The following is a 21,678-nucleotide window of genomic DNA, read 5'->3' on the forward strand; positions in this document are numbered from 1 at the left end:
AGCAATAGGTATGCTGCAATTTGTACGTTATTTATCAGTTCACAAACCCCTTTCCCTGGCAATATTATATCAACATGATATTTCAAAGCCCACATTAATTCAGTGCTTGGTAAATAATCTTTATAGCTAGATTGAGGTTCTGAAAATAGTGGTGCAGTTACACAGAGCATATTTGATGTTCGCTTGCATGCCCATACCTATGTTGATACTGGTGAAGAATGAATTTCAGGAAATAGGCAGAGCCAGTCACGGTGGCTCACACCTGGGATCCCAGCACTTTGGGAGGCTTAGGCAGAAGGATCTCTTGAGCCCAGGAGTTTGGGACTCACCTGGACAACATAGCAAGATTCTGTCTCTATACAACACTTTTTAAAAAATTAGCTGGACGTGGTGGTGTGCACCTGTAGTCCTACTTACTTGGAAGGCTGAGGCAGAATGATCACTTGAGCCCAGGAGTTCAAAGTTACAGTGGGTGATGACTGCGCCACTGTACTCCAGCCTGGTGACAGAGTGAGACCCTGTCTCTAAAATAGTGATAATGATAATAATACTAGTAATAGATTAACAAACTAAAGGATCAATAGAAGTAGAAATGTAATAGCAATGTTAGATTAATGCATGACATGCCTCATGAGGAAAATCTAGTGGAGAAAGAAATACCAGAATACTAAGCAAAAGAGAACCCAAGACAACGTTTGATGACATAATGAAGAAGGTGAAAGTCCCAATAATAAGTTTATAGTCTTTGTTAAGATGCTAGTGAGAAAGAACGATACTTCATAACATCCCCTATCATAGGGAGTCAACCTAGTCCATGAACGACCCAGCCAGTTAGACATAGCGCTGTGAGTTTACCAGTAATCTTTGCGTACTTCTCTTCAGTTCAGAGGATGGAGGCTGGGGATACAGGTATGAAAGAGGGCAGGGGCATCCCTTTTAGGGATGTGTGACCCAGGAAGGGTTCTAATTATCCTTGCACTCAGCCCTCTGGCCCTGTGCTACCTTCCCTCATCCTTCTCCATCTTCTTTGTAGCAGGAGGAAAGCTTTGCTGTGAATCAGGCAGAAAATTCCAGGAATTATGCAATTATGCAGTAGGCCCATGCAGCAAACCTTTTCAACACATGCACGCACACACACCTACACACACACACACACACTCTCTCTCTCTCTCTCTCTCTCTATGTGGTATCATAGCTATTATGCCATTCCTGATATATTTCTCTCCCCAAGTCATTCTGAATGGAGAAAGATAACTTCACCTCCATAAATACAGAAGAGCCTTCCACACCTTGCCCAAAGAAACACCACCTGGTTAATAAACTTGAACTGCACAAGATTCCATCATCTCAAGTAGTGTGTTTCTCTAGTACAATGGCTTTCTCAGTATAGCCCCTGGACCAGCAGCATCAGCATCATGTGGGAAGGCGGTAATCATTAAAGGCCTACTCAAACAGAAACTCCAGGTTGGGGCCTGGCAATCTGTTTGAGCAAGCCCTCCCAGTGCGTCTGCTGCATGTTTGAGAGCTACCACTCTCTGCCACATTTAGTCTGTCTATCTGCGATAAGGGCCAGTCAGCCTTCAGGAAACAGGCTGGCAAGATTCTTAACACCAGGACATCTAGCAGAGTTCAGAGGTAACAGGGGTTGAAGGCAATGGTGCTAGCTCACTACCCCAATTCTGGAAAAAATGCAAAGTGGTATGTCCAGTGTTCTCAGGGTCCTTGGTACTGTGTGGTGAGTGACAAGCAAACATAGTATTTTTCTAAATGGGACATGATGTAACAGAGTAGAAGCCTGTTTTCCTGATATTTTGCCAGATTTCTAGATCATTCAACATGTAAAATTAGGAAGATTCTGGATGTTTGTTTGTTTGTTTGTTTGTTTTTGAGACGGAGTCTCACTCTATCGCCCAGGCTGGAGTACACTGGTACCATCTTGGCTCACTGCAACCTCCACCTCCCAGGTTCAAGTGATTCTCCTGCCTCAGCCTCCCAAGAAGCTGGGACTACAGGTGTGCGCCACTACGCCCAGCTAATTTTTGTATTTTCAGTAGAGATGAGGTTTTGCCTTGTTGGCCAGGCTGGTCTTGAACTCCTGACCTCAGGTGATCCATCTACCTCAGCCTCCCAAAGTGCTGGGATTACAGGCGTGAGCCACCACAGCTGGCTGGTTCTCTGGATTTTTATACCCTCATATGAAAGGAACATGCATCATACTTCCTTTTCTATGAACGAGCGGGCACTGCATTTCTCACACACCGCAGATACTCACACAGAGAGAATTCTTAACCATCAGATCTGGCACTGAAACGAGGCTGTAACTACACAGCATAAATAAAGGCTTACGTTTACTCAACCCAGAGGTCTTGACAGATGCTCTATTTTGTATTAATAGGGAATTAATAAGAAGATTTTACAAACCTAGGTGCACCTGCTTTATATATTCAATTAATGAGGCTTTGTTATTATTCCAGAAGGATGGAAGCTTCTCCTCACGAGGATATTTACAGCATGACAGCTCCAACGTAATTTCAAAACACTGGGCCCAGATGTAGTTGTAATCTTGCATTCCACCTAAACACAAGCATATTTAATTTTCGTTGGGGTCTAAAATTGGAGTGGAGCCAAGTTTCACGTGCCTTTTGGGGACAAGTGAATCAGACAGCTACATGTAAACAGGAAAAGATGAATTTGACACATTAGCTTGTAAAATCAGGGCTTGACATTTTATTACCCAGGCATGACCAGACAATCCTAAATATCCCCATATGGGTAACTGGATCAGAGCTGACTGAAGTTCACCTGTGCACCAAAATTAAGTGAGGGGTGAAGGAAGCGTCCTTTTGTGTTTTTATTTTTTGAAATCCTACATCACAAAAGCGATTCTTTGAATTTCATTTGTTTCTTAAATTACATTTTAAATGGATATAAGCTAGAACAAGATTCCTTTAAAAATATTTCTACAAATCCTTTATAAATACACTTACTAAGTAAAGCTAAGCACACTAATTTGGGGGAATCATGGCCAACATTCACTATTGCCAGGTACCGTATGAAGTGCTTCGTATCAGCTCATTTAATCCTCACAGCAACTGCCCCTACTTTACAGAAACATGATCACAGATGTTAAGCAAAGTGCCCAGGGGTTTCGGCAAGTAAATGGCAGACACTGGAGTGCAGGCCACCTTCCGCCAGCCCGTGTGGGCTTCCCAATATGCCAGAGTGCTCCTGGGGATCAAAGAAAGAATGCTGCACTGCCTCTCAGAGGTGAAAGGCCCGGCCCCCTGTGCAGCCCACGCTGCCACTGCTCATGCTGACTTTCCAATTCTCTCCTCTGGTCCCCTGCTTTCAAAGGGTTATAATCATTTTGTACTTTCTTTTTCTGTTTTTCCTTCTTTTTTTTTTTTTTTTTTTTTTTTTTAATAGAGACATGGTCTCACTCCATCACCCAGGCTGGAATGCAGTGGTGCAATCACAGCTCATTGTAAGTTCAAACTTCTGGGCTGAAGCGATCCTCCTGCCTCAGCCTCTCAAGTAGCTGAGGCTACAGATGTGTGCCACCACACCTGGCTATTTTATTTGTTTGTTTGTTTGTTTTGAGACAGGGTCTTGCTCTGTCGCCCAGGGATTGTAGGCATGAGCCACTGTGGTGGCCTTCATTTTATATTTTCTAAGATGCAATATGTTTTTTTTTTTTTGAGATGGAGTCTTGCTCTGTTGCACAGGCTGGAGCGCAGTGGCGCGATCTCAGCTCACTGTAACCTCTGCCTCCTGGGTTCAAGCAATTCTCATGTTTCAGCCTCCCGAGTAGCTGGGACTATAGTCGTGCACCACCATGCCAGGCTAATTTTTTTTTATTTTGGTAGAGACGGGGTTTCCCCATGTTGCCCAGACTGGTCTCGAACTCCTGAGCTTGGGCAATGTGCCCATCTTGGCCTCCCGAAGTGCTAGGATTACAGGTGTGAGCTGCTGCACCTGGCCTAAGATGCAACATTTTTTATACTTTAATATCTCTGAACTGGGATGTGTCTTAAACATTTTTATGGCTAAAAACATCATGTCTTTAGTTTAACTGAAAATATTTTATTTTCTTTCTTGGTGGTACACTGGGTTTTATAATCAACAGTATCTTGGATTTGACGAAATATAGTAACTTTTAAGGAAATAGTTTCTCACAGATTTTAATTTGTTACACTTGATACCTGCCCAAGAAAATATGTATTCTCAGTTTCATCAGGATATTTTGGAAGCACTGAAGTAGAAAAACATTTTAGGCCAGGTACTGTGGTTCATGCCTGTAATCCAAACACTTTGGGAGGCCAAGGTGGGAGGACTGCTTGAGGCTAGGAGTTCAAGGCCAGCCTGGACAACATGGTAAGACCCCATCTCTAAAAATAAAACAAAAATAAAAAAGCTTTTTTCTTTAAAAAAAAATTTAATGCTAAGAAAGTGGTCAAAATATGATATAAAAATATTACTTAAATATTAAGTAATATCTATGTAGGCCAGTCGGCCCAGATTCCAGCCAGGAAGAATTTCTCTGTCTTTTCTATTTCTTTTACTTACCTTGCCGGTTTTGTATTTCTCTCTGACCTCATTTTCACCAAAAAGTAGTAGAAGGAAAAAGAAGAGAGGAAAGAAAACAAGACAAAGCCTATGGCTGGACATGTCTCAGGTGGAAAAAATTTAAATAGCAAAACAGGCATGCATTATGGATCCCTAGCAAATAGCCAGGACTGAGACTGCCAAGCATGGAGAGTGCAGTTCTGGATAAGGCGGGTCAGGCCTGGCCAACAAAACATCCAGGCCAGGCCAGGCACATTCTTCTGGGCTCCTCAAGGCAGCTGGCTTCACCTGTTTTTCGTCTGAGAAGGATACACAGCTCACACACAGGCACACTTGGGAACAATTACCAGCAGCAATCGCTCCTAGCCAATTTCCTACACATCTGGATTTGCCTTAGAAAGTTAGACAGTGAACATGAAGGATAGCTTGGCCACTGGACAGGATGGGCCCTTTCTTAGCTATAAATTGTGGAGAGCAGGGACGATGCAGGAGCCCTAAGGTAGGAGAGGGGGCTGTATCTTGGACACGAGAGAGACGTTTAGAATGCTGCCTGAACCTGCTGCCTATCAGTTGTGGTCTATGCTTATTTATATTACCTGGAAAACTGACAGAGAGCCACCCAGGCATAAACATACCAGCTTGTGCTGCAAGATTACCTGAAAGCCTGTGTATCCAAAGTGACAATTAGGGAAGGCACTTTTGGAAGTGACCTGCATGCAGCAATGCACACTGCAGCTTGCTGTTGGTGGGGTCAGGCTAACTAGTCTAAAAGGGAATGTTTTCCCCTGAGGCATGGAAATCCAGTTCCAGTCCACCATCTTTCCTCCTGTCCTTCCATCCTAGGTCCCTCCTAGCCCGGGTTTCTGTTTATATTATTCCCTCTAATAAGAATCTCTCTCCTTCCATGTTGCCTACACAGCAATCTCATCCTGCCCTTTACCTGGTCGTCTTATTCCAAGGGTGGAGAACTGGGGGCCCTCCTCCCACTGTATCCTGTCTGAAGAGCTCTTTTGTCGAGCCTGCAAAATGGCTTTAAAATCATGATACTTCATGTACAAATCCAGCTTCTTTTTACAAACTGCAAGATCTGGCAGTATTGGCTCCCCAAGGCTGCATGGCAATAATTAGCTAGATCTAGTAGCAGCTGTCCCTGTTAGATGGGATGTAAGTATCACATTTCTCCAGGGTCTTCACTACTCCCTATTGTGTTTTGGCTCTGCGCACCCTTGGGGTACGCTGCACCTTTTCTAAATCTGTTTTTATTCTAATTACACTGCTATCACCATTACTTATCTGCATGTCTGTCTCCCCTGTTCAACTCCAGGGTGAGGTGTGTGTCTTGTTCATCTTTCTTGGTACAATTCCTGGCTCACAGTAGGCAGACACAGAATAAGTGACTGAATGAATGAAGGCGGCCCTTGGTAATGAGAAACATGTCTGAGCATCTGTCAAGCGATCAGTTACCCACTGCCCTTATGATATCAGCTGATAAGGACACAGTGAAGGGCTTATTGTGCCTTAAGTTCTTTTAACAACTGCTGGATCAAAATAAACCAGCTGGTACTTCTGGGTGAAGGCAATAAGGGGAATGGAAGAAATGAAGAGAAACTCACCTTGGAGTGGATACCAAGAGTATCCATTTGTAACACCATTAGGAAAGTTCATTTTGTTTTTACACTCATCTCCTTTCTTCATGTTGGGATTTCTTGAAGCATAGGTATGTGCAAGATATTGAAAAACATCATCATCAGGAGTTAAGCTGCGGGAGGATAATGCCCCAGTTGCTGCAAGAGGGGCAGTAAGAGTAAGAGGAAACACAAACACCATATTAGCGAAGACATAATCACATCACACACCGATGCTCTAATTTCCCTAGAGAGAAATCCTTTACCCACCTCCATGAATGCTTCCTCTATTCTTCTTTCTACTTTCTAATAAACATATGCAAGGTCATAGCCCCCAAATAAGTCAGATACAAATCCAAACTCCTAAATCAGCTTAAAAATTAAGTGTCCTCTTAGTCACTCTTGCTAATTTCTGGAGGTAAAGACAATTTCATTAGGTATTATAGGGGTGAATTAAAGCTACTGTAATATTTTGGGTCCTCATCCCACAGAGTTTTAAGAAAAGTCAACAATTATTGTCCATATGATTAGCCAAAAAAAAAAAAAAAAAAAAGAGTTGTTCCAGTCTTATGTTATTTTAGCCATGTTGTCTCTTGTCAGAGAATCAAAATCTGACTAGATCGTATTTTCTAGAATCTAAATTTCACTAATTCACTGATGCATGTCCAGCTGTGGGTTGTCAATTCAGCCACACTGCCCATCTGCTGTTGAAGAATTCCAGGAAGGATGGCTAGGGTTGGGAACACGAAGCTCTTTTCACCGTGCCGGAGAAGTTAAGTGGGGAAGGGAGAGCTGATTCCCACCCAGAGGCAGAGAGTCTCAGCCCCACTCTGGACTTAGGAAGCCAGACCCGGGCCCGTACCTGCTTACCTTGAACACCATTATCAAACGGGTAACTGGCCACAAGGGCACCACCATGGAGGTTTGCAGAGAGGACAAACGTCTCTGTTTTCAGCCACTTCATGACTGCCAAAGTTTCAGGTTGCCTTGAGACATTATTATATTCAAAAGCATCAGGGAAATTTCGATTCAAGTCATACCGGTTATAATTTTCCCTTTAAAAGAAAGAATATTTTAGGGCTTATTGATAGGGCATGAGGGAGTGGATTCTTACAGTGTCTTGCCCTTTGGTTTAGGCTCCAGGTGTCTTTCCAAATGTGAGTATGGGTGTGGTGGATAACTGCCCTGGTGGCCTGCTATGACCCACACCTGGCACTTACACCCCATGGCATCCCATCCCTTGTGATCTGCTCTCACCAGTGAGATACTAGCTATTGTGATGCAGGCAGAGGTTTGGTAAGTGTTTGTATTTTGGGACTTCTGCTCTTAGATGCTCCCTTTTAGGACCCTGAGATCCCAATAGTAGCCACGTAGAGAGCCCACGGAGAGTCCATGGCTCCAGGTAAATTGTCTCAGAAAGACCAGAGCTGAGCCCCAGACCTGTGGCACAGAGAACAGCCATCCCTGCTCTGCCCTGCCCAAATTCCTGACCTACGGAATCAACAGTAAAGAAAAAGGCTGTTGCTTTAAGTCGCTAATTTTGGGGTGGTTCATTAAGTAGCAACTGATAACAGAAACAACAGTAAACACATTACACAAAAGTATTTGTGAAACGTGGAACGGCCATGTTTAAATATGCTAGAAAAACTTAAAATTGGAGGGAATCAAGTGGTGAGAGTTTGTTCAGCTTTGGTAAAGCAAACACATATGTATAAACTGCATACATATGAATGTGTATTAGACATCTGAGAAATTCCAAACCTCCCAAGGCAGCTTGAAACAAAATAAACCGTTTAAATCAGAGCTCCTTCAAGACCCACTCTTGGTTATGGTTAGTTCTTGGACTACTGGCCTAATAAATCGACCAGTCATTACCAAGGGCCTGGGTACTCTGCCAGGCACTGGGGATCTAACGACGACAAACATAATGGACAGGATTCCTGCCTGCAGGTAGCTTGCAGTGTAGTGGGGAGAGAGACATGAAGCAAGAAATTAGAGATTAAAAGTTGTGCTCTGATAGTAAAGTGCCAGGTGATCTGAGAGTTTATCAGGGAATCTAGTGTATGACAGGTCGGGAGAAAGAGTCTTGGAGGAAATGCTGTTTAGGCAGGGGGAGGAAATGGTGTGTGTAAAACGCTGAGGTGAGAAAGCACCTGGTAGTTCCAGGAAGGAGGCCCAGAGGGGAGGAGGCAGGGGAGGGAGAGGGAGTGGCAAATGAAGATGGAGAGGCTAGGCAGTCACCCGTGCAAAGTAGCCTTATTTGCATTTCTTCCTGCAAGCCAGGGGCAACCCTGATGTGCCTTGAGCTTTGGCACATCAGCGACATGACACCGGCTGAGGGCTCTCACCATGACACAACTCCTCTTGCCAAGGCCAACAGGTGCCTGATGGGAGCCTTTTTGTTGCGTTGCTTGTTTTGAAGTACAGACAGACCAGCCCCTCTTTACCTTCCGATGCTGTAGTAACAGTCAGGCTTTTTGACGGCTTCGAATCCATCTGGGTTCATGGAAGGCATGATGTGTATCCGGGTACTATTGATCAGATTTGTGATTTCAGGGTCTTTGCCATCACTGGTTACAAGATAGTCAATCAGATGGAGCAGCAGCTCCCGCCCAACAGTCTGTATGTGTCAAAGAGAAAAGAGGACATTATTAGGTCAGAGGCAATAAGGAAAGCACTCCCTACAGCGCAAATTCCCCAACAAGGGTCTGTACACATGGTATCTCAGACCCAAACTAGTTTGTAAGACCATTCTTTCTCAAGCATGCTTATTCTCTGCCAAGTGGCAATCAGGTGGTGAGCAGTCATAGGGTGTGCTGAAAAATGTTAGTAAGAGTTAAAGTATCTATTTGTAAATAGTTTACACATTGTAAAAATGAATTAGAGTGGAAAAATGCATCTTCTTTTTTTTTTTTTTTTTGAGACAGTCTCAACTCTGTCACCCAGGCTGAAGTGCAGTGGCGTGACCTTGGCTCATTGCAACCTCCGCCTCCTGGGTTCAAGTGATTCTCTTGCCTCAGCTTTCTGAGTAGCTGGGATTACAGGCATGTGCCACCATGCCCAGCTAATTTTTGTATTTTTAGTAGAGACGGGGTTTCACTATGTTGGCCAGGCTGGTCTTGAACTCCTAACCTCAAGTGATCCCAGACTCCCAAAGTGCTGGGATTACAGGCATGAGACACTGCGCCCAGCTAGAATAATGATTCTTATTAAAACATTTTTCATTTGGTTGCCTTCCAAGGTATCTTCTGGAGTGGTAGAGCAAGAGGTCGAGTTACAGAGAAGCACAAGAATCATGTATTTCCCTGAGAATGCATGGTGCACATGAAGCTTATCATGTATGTATTGGTGGATAACTGACTTAGAATCATCGCATTGTAGTTTTTTTTTTTTTTTTGAAGACAGGGTCTTGCTATGTTGCTCAGGCTGGCTTCCAACTCCTGAGCTCAAGTGATCCTTCCACCTTAGCCTCCCAAGTAACTGGGACTACAGATGTATGCTATTGTATCAGACTACAGATTTCAATAGGGAAAAATCCAAGTTTGTAACAAGCATAATTTAAGTAGGTTTCTGACTTTTACATTTGCTTATTTCCTGGTTCTCCTATTGCACATCTGTGCAATTTTGGCCACATCTATGTATTTCTGATTTCTGAAACTTTAGTCATTTTTACATCATCCTCATAACTCTTTGCCATATCTGCATATTATCTATATACTATCTTTTATTTTATAACATGAAACTTCATATCATTATCACTTTTCTAGATACATATTTCTAATATACATTAAGTAAAAGCATGACTATTAAAATGTTAAAAACTGTCATAGCCACCTAAAATTAGCTTACATATCAATAAGGCCTGGGAAACTGAAGGCCTGTAAGAGATCTTGCTTTATAATTTCTCCCCAGGAGAGAGATTCATTATTTTTCTTATTTAAAAAAAGTAATTTAAATGTCAGCCTTATCATAGGAAGATCTGCTTAGACTACATCGAGTTCTCCCTATCATTCTAGGTTCAAGGAATCTGCTTCAGAAGAATGGATGTTGTTGAGGGGTTAGTAAATGAGAACTCAGGGGCAGCAGGTGAGAAACGCAGGAGAGTGCTACAGGCACATTCATGTAGACACTGTGCAAGAAAAGATTTCATGGAGCCTCAGAAGAATTTCTAGTCATGATTTCACTGCAGGACTTCAACATTGTGATAAAGGATAAGTGATCCTTGGATGACCACTTCTCACTTGATTCCCTCACTGGCACATAAAGAGACCACACTTTAAACATCTGTTATTCTAATGAACATAGAATAATTGAAATTGGGACTAAGAAAATTTGGGACTGGTGGCAGTGGCTCATGCCTGTAATCTCAGCACTTTGGGAGGCTAAGGCAGAGCCCAGGAGCTCGAGACCAGCCTGGGCAATGTAGCAAGATCCCATCACTACATAAAATAAGAAATTAGCCGGCATGATGACACAGACCTGTAGCCCCAACTACTCAGGAGGTTGAGGTAGGAGGATCACTTGTGCTGCCCAGGAGGTTGAGGCAGCAGTGAGCTGAGATCGCACGACTGTATTCCAGCATGGGTGACAGAGTGAGACCCTGTCTCAAAAAGAAAAAAAAAAAAAAGAGAAAGAAAGAAAGAAAGAAAGAAAGAAAGAAAGAAAGACAGAAAGAAAGAAAACTTGGGATATATGAATTATAGATTCATAGACACCAAAAAATTTAGAGTGAGGTTATTTCTAATCTTGACTTCAACTTTTTTCCTACTCATTTTTTTATCTTCCTCTTCCACTACCTTGATTTTGTTTTGTTTTTTTTTTTTTTTGAGACAGAGTCTCACTCTGTCACCGAGGCTGGAGTGCGGTGGCACCGTGTTGGCTCACTGCAACCTCCGTCTCCTAGATTCAAACAATTTTCCTGCCTCACTCTCCCAAGTAGCTGAGATTACAGGCGCCCACCACCTTGTCTGGCTAATTTTTATATTTTTAGTAGAGACAGCGTTTCCATGTTGGCCAGGCTGGTCTCGAACTCCTGACCTCAGATGATCTGCCCACCTCAGCCTCCCAAAGTGCTGGGATTACAGGTGTGAGCCACCGCACCCAGTCAGATTTTTGTTTTGGTAGTCAAAATTGTCACTGGAAAAAGTCCTTACAAGCTAATAACCAAAAAAGTCACTCGTACCCCACACTGGGTTCCAATTTTAAGATATAATAGGTTTTTGAAGGTCCAGCACCTTTGGAAGTAACCTTGATGAGCTACTTATGACCTGCCCTAAAGCCAGTGGGGAGGAGCTGGTAACATAAAACTGTGACAGTAACTTTAGATGTGAAAAGGGGCTGGGCATGGTGGCTCACGCCTGTAATCCCAGCACTTTGGGAGGCAGAGGTGGGCAGATCACCCAAAGTCAGGACTTCCAGACCAGCCTGGCCAACATGGTGAAACCCTGTCTCTACTAAAAATACAAAAATTAGCTGGGCATGGTGGCAGGTGCCTGTAGTCCCTGCTACTCAGGAGGCTGAGGTACAAGAATTGCTTGAACCTGGGAGGCAGAGGTTGCAATGAGCCGAGATCATGCCACTGCACTCCAGCTTGGGTGACAGAGATACCATCTCAAAAAAAAAAAAAAAAATGTGAAAAGGATAGTTGGTTTAAGGAGCTTTCTCAGAAGGGTTTGGGGAGGAATAGGTACAGGAAGGTGAGGAGGAAGTGGCCAGGAGTCCCATAGTTCCTTAAATGTCTAAATGCTGGTTAGAGGTGATAGTGTGGTTCAATTGGCAAAAATCCCTGACCTATGTGAGTCCCAAGTCAAGAACAGAGAGGAAATGACATCAGAATCCCCATGTGACTCTAAATGTGAATTTCTCTCTTAGCTATCTGAACCATACATTCTCCAGCATGCAAATAATCAAGACATGAGTTGGCAATGAAATTCACCCAACCAAAAGAAAGTGAAAAGGAAGAGCAAAGAAGCCATGATTAGGAGCTAGGTTGAGTTGGTATTCTGTTAGATACAGAATTGGATTAAGCAGTCTTGGGAGTATGGGTAAGAACGAAATATAAAAGTTGGGGCTGAGCACGATGGCTCACGCCTGCAATCCCAGCACTTTGGGAGGCTGAGCTGGGCAGATCAACTGAGGTCAGGGGTTCGAGACCAGCCTGGCCAACATGGTGAAACCCCATCTCCACTAAAAATACAAAAATTAGCCGGGCATGGTGGCTGGTGCCTGTAATCCCAGCTGCTTGGGAGGCTGAGGCAGGAGAATCGCTTGAACCTGGGAGTTGGAGGTTGCAATGAGCTGAGATTGTACTACTGCACTCCAGCCAGGCAACAGTGAGACTCCGTCTCAAAAAAAAAAAAAAAAAAAAAGAAAGAAAGAAAAAAAGAAAAATGTGATAATCAATTTCTTATTTTGAGAAAGTATCAATTTCACCAATTATTTTTATTTCACTTCAGTTTTATTCTGTTAATTCAAATGAAATAAAATTTCATACAATATATGACATATTTTATTTTATATTATTTTAATTCCTCTCATTCTCTTACTACAGAAATATATAGATGTCTAGAATGATGTCTGGCAAATATTAATGATGGCTATTTCTGGGTACAGTATTCTGAGTGATTTTTATTTCCTCTTATTCTTTTTAAATTAAAGAAAACCTATGTCATTTTTATAAAAATAATAAAATCGTGATTCTTTCAGGGAAACAAGTATGTAGCCAAAGTATTTTCTGTGTGTCTCAATATTCCACAACAAATCACAAGTTCTCAACTGCAGGGGTAAATAAAAATCTGGAAAATATGACAAAGAACCAACTAAGCGTCAGATAATTTTTTAAACGCTGGGGTAAACAGATGAAATTTCAGAGGCGGTTAAACAAAATCCTCCTTTCTTTTTGGGCCATCTTTTCCTGCTTCTGTAACAGCAGATTTATGCCAAATATTATTCAAATTAATTCTTCCCAACCTTAATATAAATGTCTCAAACACTCATTCATGTTTTATGTATAAACCTCCCTTCATTGAAAATTAAGTCTTTGACAGGAAACCCTGGAGAGTCCAAATTTTAAAAAAGAATGTGGTCAAAAGAGTCTCCAATTGCCCAGGCAGCCTTTCACCCAGCATGCTGGCTTCCTTCCTGTGAGAGCACAGACTTCAGGGAGAAGCCGTCATGAAGAGATGGGGGCCTGATGGACACACGGGCCTCCGGAGACTCACTCCATCTCCTTCATCCGGTGGTTAAAATGGCAATCACCCAGAAAGCAGAAAATACATTCTCTATCAGCTGCAGTTCAATTCAGCCAAGTTGGAACTTGCCACACAGATAAAAATGAGTGTTCTGGTTCTTCACAGATTGTTTATAAAAAAATAGAAAAAAATTTTTGAAGGAACAATCCACAACCCAGACAGTGTTGTCGTGTGTGTGTGTGTATGTGTGTCTGAGAGAGAGAGAGAGAGAGAGAGAGAGAGAGAGAGAGAGAGAGAGAGAGAAAGAGAGAGAGAGAGAGAGAGAGAGAGAATCTTCAGCTATCCTAACAATGGAATCTGTTTAACTGTGATGCAGCTTCTGGCGGGAAAGTCATTGGGCTATGGGGCTCCACAGTGGTGTGTGTGTTATAGATTTATTTGTCTGACCCGCCGAGCTAATTCTTCTTCTTCAAATATCAGCCTAAACATGACATTTATCTAGCATACAAGTCTGGGTTCACCATGACACTTGCGTTATCTAATGCGGGTCACACACGTTACAATCACCTGGTTGACCTTGACTGACCTCCCCTTCTCCAACTCCACCATTGAAGCCCCGAAGTCAGGGACCCTCACGGTTTTTCTCTGTATCCCTGTGTTCCTGGTATAGCTTGTCCAGCTCCTGGTCTATCATGTATTCAATAAATAATTGTGAATAAACTACTGTTGGCAATTCATTATAAGGTCAAGACTATCCTGAGGAAGAACTTTTTGAAATTCACATAAGGACTTAAGGTGCTTTGTAAGGGGAGATATACAAATGATCAAGCTATTTTATCTGAAGGATTTTTAAACACCAAACAAATTTTATAGAGGTACAGGCTAACAATTCTGCTCATGACAGGGACTCGGGATATCTGGTCACCCTGGCCCAGCCTCACCAAAAAGTTAATTAACTTAAAACATGCTTAAAATGAATTAGACATTTCACCTGGAAAACAAAGAGCTCTGCCTAAATCTAAAAAGAAAGAACTTAATTATTCAAACTACATAGCGTTACTGAGGACATTTTGCTATCACCTGGGATAGTGGTAGAAAAAGGAGCTTGGGAAGTGGCATTTAGAAAGACAAGCTTTAATGTTGTGTTTTGGTTTAATAACAAGTTGGGAACCTCTACTGCATGTTGACTATACATTCCAGATTTTCCAGAACGGTCATAATTTCAGATATTGTGTGCCACTGTCTGTGAAAACCATTAAAATACCCCCTAAGTAAAACATTTCGACATGCAAACTACATCTCATAAACTGTCTTTTATACCTGGAAGGTGTGTGAAAATTTTATCCTTTATCTCTTTATTTTTAGGTTGACAAATATGGCCACTATTATCCAGGGAATGTTTTTTCTTTTCAACCTATATTTCTGGAAAACCATAAACTATAAACCAATGCCACAAACGTAAAATTATATATGTGATGTGAATTTTTCAAAAGTGAAACTGCCTTTGCAAAAATTATCACAATGAGAAAATTATGGCAGTGAAAGAGATCTGATGAAACCAACTCCATCTTGCGTCTAACCTTCAAGGTGTCCTTGTTCATTCCTGGGCATAGGCTAAACTAACATAGTTCATAGTTTAACATTGAAACAAAGATGATAATAGCCTTTTCCTGAATATAGGACTAACAAATTAGCCACGAGATTAGAAATTATGGCTTAGCAGTTACGCAGCCAGAGGCCGCAAGATTCCAAACCTCCCCAGTTGCTCAGGGGGATAACATCGTTATTGTAAAACCTAAGATACTTTTTAGACCCTGCACTGGATGGATCTGCTGGCACCACCCACATCGATAAACTGGCTCATCTGGTCTTGTGGCCCCCACCCAGGAACTGACTCAGCACAAGAGGATAGCTTTGATGCCCTATGATTTCATCTCCGACCTGACCAATCACCACTCCCCACTGTCTCTCCCCCTACCCACCAAATTATCCTGAAAATCCCAGTCTCTGAATTTTTGGGGCAACTGATTTAAGTAATAATAAAACTCCGGTCTCCTGTTCAGTTGGCTCTGCATGAATTAAACTCTTTCTCTATCGCAGTTCCCCTGTCTTAATACATCTGCTCTATCTGGGCAACAGGCAAAATGAATCTGTTGGGCAGTTACAAAAGCCTATATCAAGTCTATCATAGTAAAAATAATTCATTGATCTTTAAGAAATGAAAGCTTAAAAAAAATTCCTATCCCCCACCTCGCCAAAAAAGCAGAATTGCAATTTAGGCTGGGCACAATGGCTCAAGCCTATAATCCCAACACTTTGGAAGGCCAAGGCCAGAGGATCACTTGAGGCCAGGAGTTTGAGAACAGCCTGGGCAACACTGTGGGACCCTATCTCTACAAAAAATAAAAAACTTAGCCTGGTGTGGTGGCACACACCTCTAGACCTAGCTACGTGGGAGGCTGAGGCAGGAGGATTGCTTGGGCCCAGGTGTTTGAGGTTACAGTGAGCCATGATCACACCAGTGCTTTCTAGCCTGGGTTACAAAGCAAGACACCAACTCCAAAAGAAAAAATAATTGCAATTTAGTTAAATTATTTAACAAACATATTCAACAGTTACTTCTACAGTGCAGTGATTAAGACCACTGGCCCTGAAGTCAAGGAAACCTGGGTTTGAACTCAGGCTCTGACCTAAAATACTTTGCTTAATGTTACTAGAGTTGGCTTAAAACTCTAGGCACTCGATTCTTTTTTTTTTAAGACAGGGTCTCGCTTTGTCACCCAGGCTGAAGTACAGTGGTGTGATCATGGCCCACTGTAGCCTCAACCTCTCAGGCTCAAGCAATCCTTCCACTTCAGCCTCCTGAGTAGCTGGGACCACGGGTATACACCACCAGGTCTGGCTAATTAAAAAAAAAATTTTTTTTTTAGAGACAAGGCCTTATTATGTTTCCCAGGCTAGTCTTGAACTCCTGGCCTCAACAACCTCCCCAGCTTGACCTCCCAAAGTGATGGGATTACAAGTATGAACCACCATGCCTGGCCTGGGCACATAATTCTTTAAGCACACAGTCATGCCTTGCTTCAATATTTCCATTAGGCAGAAATTAGAGCTGTCTTACCAACCTAGAGATTACCCAAGAGAAGTATTTTTTTCTGCAAAATTTGAAAAACATGTATAGAAGACAGGCACAAAACAAAGAGTAGGGAGGGCTGGGGAAGATTTTCCCAGGCTTCTCTTCTGCATCCACACTCAGGCTGAGGATGTTAGATGCTCCTGGTTTCAGGGCATGGTCCCAGTTTTCAGCATAGCTCTGATTTTAGAGTAATGGTTATAGTTTACTACGCAGCAAGCCAGGAGCAGAATGAGGGGATGGGGGAAGGTGAGGAGACAAGGACCCCATTCCCAGGCAATCTGAATATCTGTAGCATAAGGGAATGGTAGAGAACTCCATTCAACCTGCACTGGCATCAACCCTTCCAATTAAAAAAAAAAAAGATTCAACTATAGGTATGTCAAGTGATGTCAATTAGGAGGTTGTGTAAATTAAACCTAGAATTGAGGCTTCAATCCAACATGCCAATATGTGTGCAAATAATGTGTGTGCCTGGATGAACCAGAAAAACACCTACTAGTCTTTATTAAAATGAGAAAGAACCGCAGAAATGTTTCTGCCATGCTGCTCTGAAAAATGAATAAACATCGGTGACAAACGCTCACCATGAGCGCTTTGTCTGTTAGCTCCCCAGCAATCAAGGAGAGAGAAGTGAAGAGTAGGGGAAAGAAAGGGACAGGTAGGTGACTGGAAGATACTTTTTCCAGTGTTGCCCTCCGAGAGTTTGCTACTTTTTTACAGAACCAACAAGCCCAAATCCTCTTACCAAATGGTGCTGGAACAACTTCGTATCCATCCAAGTGAAATTAATTTGAGATAGATCATAGATCTATACTTAATAACTAAAACCATAAAACAGAACATTTTAAAAACAGAGAAGAGAGAGTAAAGGAGTGGATCCACAGCCGGGCAAGGCTCGGTGCTCAGGCTCTGGGTTCCCACAGCTGGTGACCAAGCACAAACCTGGGCCCCCTTCATGGTACATGGGACTAATAAACATGCCTTCTGCAGGGGTGATCAAAAGAAATGAGGCCTAAAAAGCACTTATTGTCATCTGTGCTGAAGAAATGTTAGCTATTGTTATTATTTTCTTATAAAGCACTGTTTGAGGAGGCAACTTGCCAGCCTGATTAAAGTGGCAGAGTGAGCCTGTGCCATAGAAAGCATGTGAGACAATGGAAGGCCACTGAAGACAAGAAAAATATCTACAGTAGGAGCCATGATCCTAGTAGAACAAGGACCTTTGCAAGAATAACAGAATACGTGAAATTCATGCAAAATGCGGAGTGGGTTTAACTTTACTTATTTTGTAACAATACTTGGCTGAAAAGGGGCCATTTTAAGTTGATTTTGCAACCCAGAGTTTGCTTTTGGCATTCCTGAGTGTAGCCAGGTGAATTAGCCTGAACCCTCAGCATTAATCAAATGAACCTATCTTCACAATTCCTAAGATGTGTATTAGCCAAAAAGATTTTGCCTAAATTCAACAAACTTTTAGATTTAATTTCCACTTTGAAGTAAAGACAGGGACTAGAGGTACAACAGCAATGATACCATAAAGAAGCAAACCAAAAATCCAGAATATGTGACATTCTACGGGGCAGACTACTGATTAGGCTCTTTATCAAGCCTGGTATCATAATAAAAATACATTAGATTAAATGAGATCCAAGAGATCCAACATATCCACTAAATGTGATGCATGGGCCAGGACTGGATCCTGATTTGGGTAATTTTAGAGACATTTGAGGACAATTGGAGAAACTAGAAAGTGGGGGATAAGATAAAGACAGAATAAAGATTTATTGGTATAAAAAGGTAGCTAGTATTTACCTAAAAATGTTGCAAATAATATAGTCTCTTTTGGTAAAAGTGTATGCACACACAAATATCTGGAAAAATAAATAAGAAATTAGGAGCACTAATTTTGGAAAGGTCAGTATATAATGTTTTGTTTATACTTTTTCTAACATGAACATATGTTGATCTTGTATTTTTTTTTTTTTTTTTTGAGACAGTCTCACTCTGTTGCCCAGGTTGGAGTACAGTGGCACGATCTCGGCTCACTGCAACCTCTGCCTCCTGGGTTCAAGCGATTATCCTGCCTCAGCCTCCCGAGTAGCTGGGATTACAGGTGCACGCCACCGTGCCCAGCTAATTTTTGTATTTTTAGTAGAGATAGGGTTTCATCATGTTGGTCAGGCTGATCTTGAACTCCTAAACTCAGGTGATCCACCCACCTCAGCCTCCCCAAATGCTGGGATTATAGGCGTGAGCCCCCATGCTCAGCCTGCTTTTTTTTTTTTTAACATTTATTTTAGTTTCAGGAGTACATGTGCAGATTGGTTCTACAGGTAAATTGTGTGCTGTGGGGATTTGGTGTATGGATTATTTCATCACCCAGGTAATCAGCTTAGTATCTAATAGGTAGGTTTTTGATCCTCACCCTCTTCCCACCCTCCATCCTCAAGTAGGCGCTGGTATCTATTGTTCCTTTCTTTGTGTCCATGTGTATTCAATGTTTAGTTCTCACTCATAAATGAGAACATGCAGTGTTTGATTTTCTGTTCCCACGTTAGTTTGCTTAGGATAGGGTCAAAGGTGCATGATCTTGTTCTTTTTTTATGGCTGCATAGTATGACATGATGTATATATACCACATTTCCTTTATCCAGTCTACCACTGATGGGCATTTAGACTAACCCGATGTCTTTGTTATTGTGAATAGCGCTTCAGTGAACATATGTGTGCATGTGTCTTTATGGTAGAACAGTTTATATTCCTTTGGGTAGATATTGGGATTGCTGGGTTGAATTGCAGTTCTGTTTCAAGTTCTTTGAGAAATCACCACACTGCTTTCCACAGCGGTTGAACTAATTTACATTCCTACCAGCAGTGTATAAGTGATCCCTTTTCTCTGTAGCCTCATCAGCATCTGTTATATTTCGACTTTTTTTTTTTTGAGGCAGAGTCTCTGTCGCCCAGGCTGGAGTGCAGTGGCCGGATCTCAGCTCACTGCAAGCTCCGCCTCCCGGGTTTACACTGTTCTCCTGCCTCGGCCTCCCGAGTAGCTGGGACTACAGGCGCCCACCACCTCCCTGGCTAGTTTTTTGTATTTTTTAGTAGAGACGGGGTTTCACCGTGTTAGCCAGGATGGTCTCGATCTCCTAACCTCGTGATCCGCCCGTCTCGGCCTCCCAAAGTGCTGGGATTACAGGCTTGAGCAACCCCGCCCGGCCTATTTTTCGACTTTTTATTAATAGCCATTCTGACTGGTATGAGATGATATCTCATTGTGGTTTTTGATTTGCATTTCTTTGATGATTAGTGTTGTTAGACACTTTTTTATATGCTTTTTGGCCACCAATTTCTAATTTAAAAAAAGACCCAATTCTAAAACAAGGCATAAATAAGTAAAATAAAAATACGCGGGGAAAAATGGCAGGTGTAATCAGCAGAGCTGAGTCTCCCCGATGCAGCTGATGCTCCCTGTCATCCAGCCATGGTATTAAGTGTGGAAACACACACACATACACACACACAGTGGGGGTGGGGGTCTCATTTAAAAAATAGTGTGGCCAATTCTGTCCACCCTGACACTCAGTGTGTATGTGTTCCCTGCAGGGATTCTCCACCTAAGGTCCATAAACTCCGAGATAATCCACAGGCCCTAAAGTAAGAGGTCACATTTATAACAGAATAGCAAGGAGTACATCCAAAAAAGGTTAAGAACCACTGCCCTAAAACGTTAGCTCTGTTGCTTCTTAAAAATGCTTTCAATTTCAAAAGATCTATGGAGGAAAAAGGGGATCGTTAGATCCTGTATTCAGAAGGACTTCTCTGCTCCAATGTTAAGCCATCACTTTCTTCAACTCCTAGCAGCATGGGGAGGGCAGAATAGACAAGGTCTCAAATTCAGAATAATAAATTTCTTACTAGCCCCATAGAGCCCTCAGACATTGCCACGAGCTGGGACACATAAGCGGGTAACAGTGCTTCAGATTCCCACCCCAAAATACACTGGGACTTCTCCTCGCTGCCTAGTCTCAGCCTTCAGCATTTCTCAAGGAATCAGAGTGCACTAGGGAGCCCTGATTTGAACAATACACCAACTACCCAGACAGCAAGATGCCAGAAATTTAGGAAAGTGCATGGAAAGAATAAGCAAATTTGGAGGTAGGTGAGGGAAAGGACTCTTGCTTATCGTTGGGAGTTTCAGTTCTGACGACTGATTTCTGAGTAGATGGCTGGAACCTCTGAAATGCCAGCAATAAGTAAACTACTAAAGACAATGAATGCCATATGTCTCTTGTTACAAATGCATTCTGAGCTGGGTGTGGTGGCTTACACCTGTAATCCCAGAACTTTGGGAGGCTGAGGTGGGCAGACCACCTGAGGTCAGGGGTTGGAGACTAGCTTGACCAAAATGGTGAAACTCCATCTCTGCTAAAAAAAAAAATACAAAAAAAAAATTATCTCGGCATAGTGGTGCATGCCTGTAGTCCCAAATACTCAGGAGGCGGCGGCAAGAGAACTGCTTGAACTTTGTAGGCAGAGGTTGCAGTGAGCCGAGATCATGCCAATGCACTCCAGCCTGGGAGACAAGAGCAAAACTCCGTCTCAGAGAAAAAAAAAAAAAAGCATTCTGAGGGACCTTGATCAATAGACTAGATAGCAAAAGGGAAAGGCAGTCTGAGTTGCTGTCTGTAATGAACAGTTGTTTTATTAAAACCAACTTTGGTCAGACTCCTTGCAACATAATCTTTTTTAAAGAAACCGCCCGTTATGCTCAAAAAGTCACAGACGGACTAAACTTGCACCTATCCCAAAAGCGAGTTCAAAGATTTACTCCTTTGTTAGGGGCAGGTGCTTGCATCTTAGCTGCAGCCGCAAGAAGTATCCTCTCTCAGCAGGACAGGTTGGGCAGCATGCCTGGCAAGGGCAGGCAGAGTGTACCATGAAGGGTGGATCCAGTTCCTATAGAGTGTGGGGAGGCCTAAGTCAGAACAGGAAGCTCAGCACTGATTACAGCATGCCACCCGCACTATTGCAAATCCAGAAGTGTTTTAACAAGTCAGCAGATAGTACTTATTGGGATATGCATGTAAATGAGAAAGTCCCTAAAGTTATAAGTTGTGTTTTACAGTGTAATACCCATATTCCTGTGCAAAGTTTCCTTATT

The 21,678-nt window shown here is 42.5% G+C and overlaps 1 protein-coding gene across 3 annotated transcripts in view; it reads right to left on the reverse strand.

Moving 5' to 3' along the window:
• CPM (carboxypeptidase M) overlaps positions 1–21,678 on the reverse strand; it is a 77,729-nt gene that overhangs the window by 10,368 nt on the left and 45,683 nt on the right. For all 3 annotated transcript variants that reach the window (XM_073020935.1, XM_008003974.3, XM_073020936.1), the window contains 4 exons: positions 8,639–8,811; positions 7,062–7,246; positions 6,180–6,350; positions 2,422–2,574 (listed from right to left, as the gene is read on the reverse strand). In XM_073020935.1, coding sequence (XP_072877036.1) covers positions 2,422–2,574; positions 6,180–6,350; positions 7,062–7,246; positions 8,639–8,811 — 682 coding nt within the window. The remainder of the gene's footprint in view (positions 1–2,421; positions 2,575–6,179; positions 6,351–7,061; positions 7,247–8,638; positions 8,812–21,678) is intronic.

This window comes from Chlorocebus sabaeus, chromosome 11 (assembly GCF_047675955.1).
Source record: "Chlorocebus sabaeus isolate Y175 chromosome 11, mChlSab1.0.hap1, whole genome shotgun sequence".
In the NCBI taxonomy this organism is placed as follows: Eukaryota; Metazoa; Chordata; class Mammalia; order Primates; family Cercopithecidae; genus Chlorocebus; species Chlorocebus sabaeus.